The 12,406-nt window shown below is 39.5% G+C and overlaps 1 protein-coding gene across 1 annotated transcript; it reads left to right on the top strand.

The window, feature by feature from the left end:
• The first annotated feature begins 923 nt into the window (after positions 1-923).
• samd9l (sterile alpha motif domain containing 9 like) lies at positions 924-11,220 on the top strand. Its single transcript, XM_083931330.1, has 3 exons — positions 924-1,051; positions 3,353-3,415; positions 5,315-11,220. The coding sequence occupies exons 2-3, from the start codon at positions 3,397-3,399 to the stop codon at positions 9,928-9,930; spliced, it is 4,635 nt and encodes a 1,544-aa protein (XP_083787456.1). The 5' UTR covers positions 924-1,051; positions 3,353-3,396; the 3' UTR covers positions 9,931-11,220.
• Positions 11,221-12,406: the final 1,186 nt, after the last annotated feature.

Below are 12,406 nucleotides of genomic sequence, written 5' to 3'. Positions count from 1 at the left end.
ACTTGTTCAACAGGATGTAAACTGATGAATACAAATGAACTAAAATGCAATTTAGAAAGTAAATATGTTTTTTTTTTACCATGAGATCAGAAGATTTATATCAGTTTCACATCTGAGCATTCAGTATGAAAAGGTTAGGCATGTGTTAGCGTAGCTAAAAGACTGGAAACAGGAGCCAGTAGAAGTGGTGCAGGTACATGGTAAGGATGTCCTCTGGCTCCCTGCATGTGTGTGTTAAAGAAGTTAAAGCAATGATCCCTTATGTATCATTGACCCTGTTAACGCCCAATGATACAACCTGCTGTTTCCAGTAAACTGACATTCCATGATCAATGCTGGGGAGTGGCTCAACAAAGTGATATTATATAATGTGGTGATAAATGGCACTGTACTGCTCAGTTCAAACAGGTAATCCTGCCTTTCGTCCTCTCATTTCAACAACATTAACTCTTCTGTTCTGTTGAACTTAGTTCTAAATGTGCTTTCAGGGGTTTGGCCACAGTTTACAGCAGCTGTGGTATCATACACTTCTCTTTTCCCACATTTTGTTGTTAACTTACAGACATAACACTTTATAAGCCATTTACATCTCTTTTTCAAAACATCTGTCAACAAAATTCACTTTTATAACTATTATTTGTGTAGTTTTTCAGTTGTTAAATGACCTTGAACAAGAACAGCAATTAAAAACAATTTCCTTTTTTTGTTGTTTTTTTTACTTCCGAACACTGATTTTACATTATTAAAGCTCTGTGGTTGTGGGTGACCAGAGAGGCACAGTGATTGGAGCATTCGCCCCATGCAAAGAGGCTGAAGGTCGATTCCGACCTGCGGCCACTTGCTGCATGTCTCCCTCTCTCACCCCATTTCTTGTGCGCATTTCCTCACAAAACGAAACTTTGTGAGCTGCACCAACGCAGAGGGTGCAGCCCAGCCCAACAGGATATTATAGAGAGCCCGAGAGAGGCTACAGCACTTGACTGCGTTGGACGGTAACTGGAACAGCCAACACGATGGACAAATGCTGATTTCTACCAAGTATTTATCTCAGGTAAGCACAATGGTCGCCTTTTTATTTGTTCGTTAGTGTAATGGCTTCTGTCTTACTCCTAGTAGGCTCTGATACTGACCTACACAGAGAAAGACATGTCTCCCAATATAAGTTGCGATTTCCTGTTACTCAGGAGTGTGTAACGTTACCGTAGTCTAGCCTGTACTCACAGCAGTAACTACCTTCACTCTGTCTGTTGCTTGACTAAGTTGTATTCATCACATACAGTGTTTGGTCCCCTACAAATACGGGATTAAACACCTCGTCTGAAACACATACAGAAAAAATAAAACATGTAAACAAAAAAGGCGCCAGAACCAATTTTACTAAGTTCAAGTGATCCGTCATTTGTTTCTCCGAAGTCAAGCCAGCTAGTGATATTTATGGTCAATTCGTTGAAATTGATTGATTGCTCAGAGTGACTTCCGGTTTTCAGTTTTCAGAATAAAGTGTGACACAACCGGGCTCATATACGGGATAAACACGGAAATAAGATTAATTGTATACCATTCACCTAACTTTTCACTGTGGAATATCAGAAGCAGTATTTCCTGTGCAGTAAGCTATAAGATTATCTTAAAAAATATTAAAATTAAACCCTCTGTTTCCAAATACTGAAGTGAAATTAGTGTTTGGAAACAGAGGGTTTAATTTAAATAATTCCTTAAGGTAATGTTTTGGTGTACAATACATATTCAAATACGTTTCATGAAATAAATCCACAGTGAAAAGTTCTGTGAGTTTGTAAAAAGATACCCGAGGTCATCTAGAATGTACCTGAAGTGAAATTAGTCTTTGGGAACAGAGGGTTTAATTTTAATAATTTTTCAAGATAATGTAATCTTTTACTGCACAGGAAATACTGATTCTGATATTCCACAATGAAAAGTTATGCAATTACGCGTTTATCCCGTATATGAGCCTGGTTGTCACATTTTATTCTGAAAACTGAAAACCGGAAGTCACTGAGAAGTTTCAATAAATTGACCATAAATATCACAATACGGCCGCACCACAAATATACGTGCGGCTGGCTTGACTCCGGAGAAACAAATGACGGATCACTTGACCGCAGTCATATTTTAGAGCTCCCTCTACATTTCTCCACGAGGCTTGAGCTTTGCAGGTAAAGCAACAAATGCCCCCCCCCCAAAAAAAAAGAAACAAAAGGGCATTTGGTTTAAAGGAAATTGTGGTCACAATCTGAATCTAATAGAACCACGGAACATACCCTCTGAATTAAAAAAGTGAGTCTTTCCAAAATGCAAAAATTTTACTTATACAGTTGCTTTCAGTGGTCTTAAGAACATTCTAAATTATAGCAGTCTATTTCTGTGGGCAGTTACAGTTGGATTGACATTAAAACAATACAACAATACGAAGCCCACACAAACACACACACACCCACACCCACACACACACACAGGCTACTTGTATAGCCTGTTTATTCTTGTTAGGACGCTTTTATCCCCGTGACAGCATTTTTTTCAGTTTGTGAATCTGTGTGCATCATCATGGAAAAATATGGTCCTAGAGACAGCTAGCAGGAACTACCACAGAAGTAGTTCTGAGGATTTTACCATGTGTTTATATGTCTATCTGTCTGCGAATAGATTTTATCACGGCAATATCATTGCAACAGGGCAAGATACAGTCAGGCAACAGGTGAGATTAAATGAAGGCAGAGTTCAAGGACGGGCGTGGTCTGACCGAGGGCACCAGAGTAGGGGGGTAGAAAGTAGCAAAGGGCCCATTGCCTAACCACTTCATGCCACTGACCCCTGCAACAGTCTCAAGATTTATTAACAATGACTCACATGGCTATTCCACTGAACACAAGAGTTGTACTAAACAAGGCCATTAGTAAAACACAGAAATTGCATATGTGAAAGGGCTCACTGGTGGCCATGAACTCAAAGAGAGCTAGAGTAGTGTGGTACAGTAGTTCCTACTACGGTCGGTGAGTCCAGGACCACAATTTGCATGATGTTGTTTTTTCAAGGTGATAACAATACCAGCATTGCTGTAATGGCTGAAAATCACCACCTGACTCTGTAATTCAGTCAGGTCAGGTCAGGGTCACGCAAAAAGACAAACAACGACAAAATTATGAAAACATATTCACCACGGACAATATGTGTAACACATAGAAAAAAAATATATAAATGGTACAAAGGGAGAAAACACTATCGCAAATCCCAGTTGTTTCACCACAATGACAAGATAAATCTGTCTGTGAGCCATTTTCATGTCAGGATGATGGGCTGAAACTAAGTAACTGTATAATGTTTTCTTTTGCAGATGCAAGGTAATAATAGTGAACACCAATATTGATAATGTGACAAATGGAGAAAAACATCATGGGTGAGTGGAGTGACAAGTCTTTTTTCATGAGATGCCCCTTTTCCCAGTATAGGCCTACAGGGGCATGTAGTAGTTAGATCTGTGTGCAGTGAAATTGATCTTTTTTTCTTCTTTGCTTTTACAGTGTTATTATCCTAAATATCCCTAAAGCCGTTTTCACACAGATTCATGGCAATCGGCCTGTCAACATCCTATCTAGAAAAGCATATTCAAAAGTGGCTCCTGCCGTCAAGTGGTTACTGAAAGAAGTTCAGCATGGTGAACTCTGGGCAGCAGGGCAAAATCTGTGCACATTCATTAGGCGACAACTGCTTCATACCCCTGCCGCCTTGGTCAAAACAGCTCCCCCACTGTCGCCTGCCCTAATTCAAATGACTGGAGGCGGCGAGTTATCATGCTATGGTGTGAGAGCAACTGTAGGCCCTTAATACAAAAGTGACATTCAAATATTGCTTTGAAAAAACATCCTTATTTTATCTGAAAGGAGCACTTGCCTGACAAAGATTAAGCTGCACAAAGCGGGCAGCAGCTCTGCTCTGCTCTCTGCTAGGATCAAATTCACGTTTCGCATTTTAGAGAATATAATGAGTATTTCCCTCAATAAAGATTAATTATTTCACCCACCTGCAACTCATAAGCTGTTTAACAGAATAGCCAGTTCCATGTGTCCTGGAAGATTTCAATGTCCTGGAAGATTTCAAGGCAGGCTAAAAGAATGATAATGGTGCTATTTTAAAAATAAATGAATAAATATTACATGGGCCGACATCGCTGTTGTGAGCACCGTCCCTAAGTCTACAACCCTGGGAAGCTGTGTGGTCCATTAGCAGTCCACCTTTCAGGTAGCCTACCTGACCACCTATCAGGAAGGCTACTTTCAAGGTTTTCTACTTATTTTTCATTGAAGTAAAGGAAAGCTGCAAGCTCCGCTCCTCTGACCCATGCGGGAACTCCATGCACTGCCACCTCCATCACGACCCAAACCTTTCCAAGCTGAAATAGTGGTGCACCGCGATGGCCAGCCAGGTTGAAAACCTGGCCCCAAGCCGTTGTGGAGTGTAAAACTATTTTGGGCATCCTCCTGTTTGACTTATAACAGCACTGTGTGCTGCCGCTATCTGGAAATCAAATATTTCGCTTATTAGCCTTTAAACAAGGCTATTTGAAAACAGATGGAAAAATATCCATAAAGTATTGATAACTTATTTGTATTTATTTCATGTCTGTGACATATTCTACACATATACAACGATATATATCGAACCTTTGGTGAAAACGCTGTTCACAATGTCAATATGAAGACCATTCAAAATCAGAAATACTTTAATAAACCCTAGGGGGAAATTGCTACGAAACTCCAGATATACAAACAACTAATGTTATACAGATGAAAACATATATAACTTTTAAGAAATATATTTTCAAGATCAGAAATACTCTCACTCACTCATTCACTCTCTCTTTTTGCTGCGAAGAGACCAATTTTTTTTAGATGTTCCGCAGGCGAACCACACATGAGCTCAGGCGAACTATGTGGACAGGCCATTATGCCCAAAGCTTGATATGACCTGGCAGTCACAGAGTGCAATCACCAGAGGTTTGATGGAAGTCGAAATCTAAAGATGATATCTCACTGATGTTTGTGTTCAGGATTTGTTCTGCTGCCCACAAGAGGAAAAAGAAAAAACGGCCACAACCAATTAGTTTCTGCTTTGAAATTAAAGTTGAGGCCAAGTGCCACATAGGGAACTTGGAAAGTATTTAAATAAGGAGATCATTGGTTTGGTTCTTTTCTTTGTTTGTTATTTGATAACGGGTGGAAGAGAATGATATTATTTCTCTGATTTTGTTATTTATAACCAAACATATTGCTTTTTTCTGTCTTTTCTCATGATACAGCTGATGAACTTGAGCAGTCACCCAAAAATTGGACTGAATCTCAAGTAAGCACCTGGCTAAGGTCTTTTGCTGTAAAGGAACAGTACATAGAAAAGCTCTATGAGGCAGAAGTAGATGGACAAACCCTTCTCGTACTGAATGAGGACTTTTTGAAGACAAATATTTGCATGAAATCAGGGCCTGCTCACTTGATCATTCAAAAGAGAGATGAGCTCATCAACTCAAAGCAAAAGTCTCAAGAGAAGAAAAGGGTCACCAGTGACAAAAAAACTGTGGACAAGAAAAACATTAATCAGAAATCAGTTCAATGTCTTCCTACAACAAGTGAAGGTTCTCCTGCACAGACTCCTGAGAGAGATCAAAACGAGAGACACACTGCTCAAGAACAAGCACAAGCATGTGTGTTGACTTCAAAGGAAGACTGCAGACCACGACCATTTGATCAAGAAGGGATTGATTTCATTTATGTAAAGCACAGTGTCCTGCTACCTGAATCAGGTGCTTCTAATCTGATATCCCCCTGCCATGAATTCAAGTCTTTTTCTGTAGCTGCTGCACTGGGTCACACAAAACTCCAAGCTAAGTTTGCCAAAGAGGTTCTTAAATTTGCAACGGGCTGTATGAATATCAGAACAAATGGCACAATACACTTTGGCGTGAAGGACAGCAAGGAGGATGCAGGATTTGTGCATGGTGAAATAATTGGTGTCCCTGTAAAAGAAAAAGATATGTATGTAGATGCTTTGGACTACATTGAAAGGAGTTACTCCTCTGACAAGGAGCATGTACGCCAGTGTGTGCGGCCACCAAGGTTCATTGAAGTTATGGATCGAGAAAGTACAGAAAAGAGGTATGTGGTAGAGGTTGACATTGTGCCTTCTATAAGTATCGTCAAGAGCAAGGTGTATGCAGTTCGTCTGCCAAACTTCAAAGAGTCCACAAACAAAGTAGAATTTGAGAAAGAATCTATTCTGCGGAGGGTGGGTTCAAGAACAGAGCCAGTGAGCGACAAAGACCTGGGTGGTTTTTATGAGCGAGTCAAAGATCGGGATGCACAAAGAGAAGAAGCAGAGAAAAGTCAGTTCCTCAGTGCTCCAGACTTCTGCCAAGACCTCGGAAGGAAACTCAAAATCCTAATGACTAGTGGGAAGACATTCATTGAGAAGGAGAAATGGTTTATACTTGTAACAAACAAATTCAACCCTGATGACCTTTGCAACATTGACTGGCTTCTGAACATGAACATATTCTGTGTGTTTGACTTTGACCCAGACTCAAAGACATCAGGTCTTTGCAGTAAATACCTTCAGCATCACGCTGCAAACATGCATTCTCTGCAGAGCTATAGGATATCTGGTGACATGAGCATCAAAGAATTCACAAGCCACTTGCTTCTGTTTGACCAAACTAGTTGGATCTTTTGTAATGGCTGTACTGACTTCAAAGGAAGTGAAACTCCAAGTGAGGAAATGACTTGGATCAAGACAAAAATGACTGTCCTGCGGGAATCAGTGTCTGTGATCTGTAAACAAATCTTGCCAAAAGGGACATTCCAGGTCATTTTTCTTCTCACTTCCCCAGTTGAGAAACCACTCTTACACACCTTTAATGAGTTTTTCACAGACATGGAAGGCCATGAAGACATCCTCTGCATCTGTGAATCAAAGGAAAACTTTCAGAAGTGGCAAAGCTTTGCAGAGGGCTCATGTGGAACAGAAACTGTGAACAATTCCAGTGTTGTTGGGATGAAAATGAGTCACATTAATTCAACTCTGCAGCAAATACAACCTGTAAAGGCATGTGCCAGAAAACACTTGCCAGTCTTTGTGAAAGGGACATGTCTTCTCGAAACACACATAGAGGAACAGATGTTTTCTCTGGAAATTCTGACAGTCGATCATTGTGATGAAACAACCGAAGAGTTCATAAATGAGGAGAAAGCAAACATTGAACAGCAGTTCTACCGTGGCGGGAGAGTAAACTGGTTGAATTTCTGGCTTTCTGAGCAAAAGTATGTGGGAGAGGTAATTGAAAGAGATGCTTATAATGATGTTTTCAAACTCCTCACTGACACTTTTAAGCGTAATGCAGATCAAAGTCCGGTGAACAATATAAACATCTACCATCATCCAGGAAGTGGCGGAAGCACAGTGGCAAGACAAGTTCTTTGGAACAACCGAAAAGATCTAAGATGTGCAGTTGTGAAGTCTTCATACCCAGCTGCTATTGTTGCACAACATGCAATTGAACTAAGAGAATATGAAGAAAAAGATCCCCAGATGTGTCTTGCTGTGCTGCTCCTCATCGAAGACTCAGACATAGAATATCTAGATGATCTCAGAAACGAACTAGAGGTTGCCATTAACACCAAAAGAATCCAGAATGGAACTTCATGTTTCATTTTGTTGAGCTGCAGACGATCCCATGATCCAGAGAAGAGATGCAAGGAGTCTCCATTACAGAATGTGTCCGTCACTCACAAACTATCTAATCAAGAGAAGAGGAAGTTTGCTGGAAAACGAGAGGCACTTGAAGAACGGTATGAACCTGAATTCATCCTGACATTTGTTTTGATGAGTGAAGGATTCAATGTGGATTACATTCAACAGTTTGTGAAACATTTGCTCCAAGGCATTGACCGTCAATCCATTGTCACTCGTCTCATTCTCTATGTAGCATTGTTGAACACTTATGTTCAAAACTCTTTCATCTCTCAGTCCCATTGTGAAGCTTTGCTTGCCTTAACCATTCACTTGGAAAGGTTTCGCCAGCATGAGTTTGAGAAATCACTCAGTGATCAGGCTAAACTAGTCTTCTTGCACCTCAGAGATGATAAGACGCAAATTGAATCAGTCAGAATCATCCACCCACTGGTTGCAAAGGAAATTCTCCAACAGCTTTTAGGGAACCAACAGACCCAAAACAGTCTGGCAATGGATTTGCTCCGGGAGAACGTGTTATTTGAGCACAGATTTGGAAGAGAGGAATATCTGTCATTTCTGAGAGCACTTTTTATGCGGCGATCCAGAATAAGCAAAGGTGATGAATATGACAGTTCTTTTTCTCCTCTGATTGAGCATGTTCGTGAAAAGGAGAAAAGTCCAGACAAAGCAATTGAGTTGCTCAAGGAAGCGTTCCAGTGTTTCCATAACGATGCATTTTTTGCACAACAACTTGCTCGTCTTCATTATACTTATGAGAAGTTTGAAGAGGCAAAACATTGGGCAGAGACAGCCGCTAAACAGAAGCCCAACAATTCATACATACTGGACACAAAAGGGCAGTTGTACAGGAAATGGTTCCAAGCAAAATGCAAAGCTATTGACAATGACAATGTACCAAAGACAGCTCAAAATACAGCTGATGCTGTGGATACTGCACTGAAAGCCATTGAGTGTTTTCAAGAATGTGAGAAAGCAGCTGATGCAGATATGGAAAACATAAACAGTTCAGGGTTTTTCTCAGAAGTTGAGGTTGGATGCAGCTTGCTCAAACTGATTTCCTCAGTGTTTTCAAACAGAGCCAATGGCCATTCCGAATGTATGAAGTACCTGTTAACCGATTACATACCGGCGGAACTTGAAGATTCCTGGGAACCATTACATGGTCGTTTGAAAAAACTTCATAAGACAATGCAAGATGCCTTGGAATGGATTTCAGAAGACCTCAGTTACTTCCAGACAGACATCAGTGCAGATGAAGGAGAGACCCTTGAAAGTCCTCAAGAGAAGCCACTCAAGTGGTTGGCCAAAAAATCTACAGAGTTTGGGAAGTACTTCAGTGAAACTTATTCTGCTGCACTTCACAAGCAATCAGTCCCAGCCAATCTAACACCTTTCCAAAAACGGATGATCATCTATCGTCTTGGTGGAGGTAACATAACATCAATCCTCTCCAAGCTAACTGACCAGAGGGATGCTGTATGTCTTCTAGATACCATCCTTTCTCTCTACCCCAGCAATCCAAAAAAGGCCAAACTTGGTCAAAGGGACATTGCCAATTACATAATGGCCCACCTTACTCTGAACTGCCTGTCACCACAGACTGAAAAGGTAGCTCCTCTGAAGGATTTGCAGGAGCTTTGTCATCAATTCCCATCTGATAAAAGGAAATGTCTACCGAGTGCCCTCTTCTTGCTGACCTTGCTGTTCTGGCCAGATGATCATGACACAGCTCATGAGAAAGAAAACAAATATGAAATGGTGCAATCAGCTGTTGAAAACCTGGAAAAAGACTACCGGACCAAGATGAAGGACATTCCTCAGCGGAAGAGAAGGCTTTACACCCATTTTTTTCTTGGCAGTGGGAAAGGATTGGATAAATTTGTCCACAAGAGAAAGTTTGAAAGAGTCACAAAGGTGTTCTCTGTCACTGAGAAACGCTTGAAGTGGTTAAGGGGTGAGGCATGGAAAAAGCCTGAGCTTGCCACAATGTTGAAACGTGTGTCTGGATGGACTGAAGATGGAGTGGTGTATCTTGAGGGCCCTCAGAAGAAGAAGTTCAATATCCTGCCTCTTCATTTACCATCAGTACCTCACAGTAATGAAAACATCACATTCTACCTAGGGTTCACATTCAGAGGCCCTGTTGCCTGTAACATCATTGTGCAACAGTAGTTTGTGTTCGAACAATGATCCTGTCATATATGGCTGTACAGTACGTCAGCTTGCTAACACATGGGCCTAGTATCCACTTTATTACCAAGAGCATGTTACTTGCATGTTCTCCCCGTGTCTGTGTGGGTCCTCTCTGGGTTCTCTGGCTTCCTCCCACAGTCCAAAGACATGCAGGTGTTAGGTTAATTGATGACTAAATTGGCCGTAGGTGTGAGTGTGAGTGGTTGTCTGTCTTTCTCTGGCTCCATGTTTTCCGGTGATAGACTGGCGTTGTCCTGGGTGTACCCTGCCTCACGCCCAATGTCAGCTGGGATCGGCTCCAGCCCCCCACGGCCCCGTTAGGGACAAGGTTGATGGTGATGGATAGTATTGTATGAGTAACTGTTTTGTATTTTCCCCCTCTTTTACTAGTGTTTTTGTATACAAAGAATATAACAAAATACAGTTTTTGTGTATATATGAACATGGACTATGATATGGTTGATTCCCAGAGTAATAATAATGTTAATTGTGTTTGCTACGCTACAGATCAATACTTCTCAAATAGGAACTTTAAGTCCCTGTTTAGATTTATCTATCCAATGTTATCTATGTAGGTTTCCTGTTATCATCAGATTGTTTGTAGTTAAGATTGACTGTATATCACACTTGGCATCAAAATGCCTTTTATATGCATCTCAAGTGAGCATTTGGGCTTAGATCCTGCTAACAGGCTCACGTTTGGTATTTCCCTTTGGAAACAGAACTTGAAAACAGATTGCTAAAAGACAGAAAAAAGTTTGTCACACAACATGGATTTTGGTTCCAAGTGTGAACTGTTCCTAAACGCCTGGGCTTCTAGTAGATCAGGATATCTTAGACTCATTATTGTACATTTCCCAGGACACAGTGTGTAAAGCTTTGGAATTAAACTAACTAACTATTTTCATGAAAAAATGTATGTTTTAACAATAAATATATCAAGAGCAGCAACATGTACATGTACAGTCAGAGACAAATATGTATACATATTGATAGGCAATAGAAAAATGTGTGTAGTAAAATGTAGAATTTAGTGACTGTATATACATTAAATATACTTTACACAAACTATGAAACTATACATGTCCTTAAAATGAAACCAGTCAGGCTGCAGTGCTTACCTGTATTTTTATTTCAATACTTTTTGTTTAATGGCATTTGTTTTTCATAGTAACATAAAGGAATATTTGACTCTGTTATCATTAGTGTTCTGAAATATATGTAAACATGTCACAGAATACAATAAACCTCTGTCTTATTCCTTTTCAATTTCAGTTTTATGTTGTCATTCCATAACACAAGTCATCAATGTTTCAAGGTCAGGTGATAGTGATAGTCTTTTCAGAATTTACAGTGCAGCAACTGGAAGAAATTCTAAGGCGGACTTGTTTTTTGTTTTTCGTTTAAATATAAACCTTTAGTGGTATATATACAGAACAAATAAAATAAGGCAGACTTGTTATGCCTGTACTTGATAAATGAACACAAATTGACATTACACATCAAGCTTTTTAACTAATAACGTTAACGTCCAAAGAGCCTGTATATAACATAATATTGATATAGCAGTTACAAAGTGTGTGCACAATGCACACTATGCCAAATTCAAGAAAAGTATTTTTTAAAGCATACAGTGCATCTTTGCAGTGTATACAGTTGAAGTACAATTATAGTATATTTGTCTCTTGTAATTTGTTCAAAAGGTGGGCCATAAACTGGAGCGTATCTATCTCTTTACATTACACATGGGAACAGTTCATCTCTTCATTGTGATAGCCCTACCAGATATGTTGTGGGCAAACCATGTAGTGTTCTATAATTTAAATGTATCATAAAATCTCAATAACCAGTTGGGTAAGTTCTGCAAAACAGGGACTGTTTGATTTTAGTTCTAGTTTTTCATTCTGGTCTAACCTAGACCTTGTACCTAAGTTACTCATTATGGGAGTAATACATCTTCAATGCAGGTTAGAATAAAAAAACAACCTCATTTAAAGATATATTATAAATAAAAATGGGAATTTGAGAATCACAAATGTCTTGGTTGTTGGTTTGATATTGGTCAATCAGGGGATAAACCTTCCTCAGTTTAATAACTATGTGGTGGTCATCATGTTATTTGTTTTGATTTAACAGATCGTTTTAATGAATAAAACTAAAACTAATACTATTTATGGAACATGCAGTAGAATATGTGAATGCAAATGTTTTTAAATTATGACTCGATCATCAGATAATTCAGACTGAAGTAGTGGGTCATATTTCTTTATAGTTTGATACAACAGATAAAATATGCATTTTATTTAGTTTTATTTTAAGCGTGTGCGAAAAGAAAATACATAAAATAGAGAGATGTTTTTTTAAAAAGACCATGTTTTTTTGTGAATAAATAAACCACAACAAAGTAATGAACCAGCAGAATAGACAAATAAACCAACAAAATAGGTGACCAATT

Source organism: Echiichthys vipera (genome assembly GCF_963691815.1).
Source record: "Echiichthys vipera genome assembly, chromosome: 17".
NCBI lineage: Eukaryota > Metazoa > Chordata > Actinopteri > Perciformes > Trachinidae > Echiichthys > Echiichthys vipera.
The sequence above is the reverse complement of the archived record's forward strand: the minus strand, read 5'-3'. Positions and strand labels throughout refer to the sequence as shown.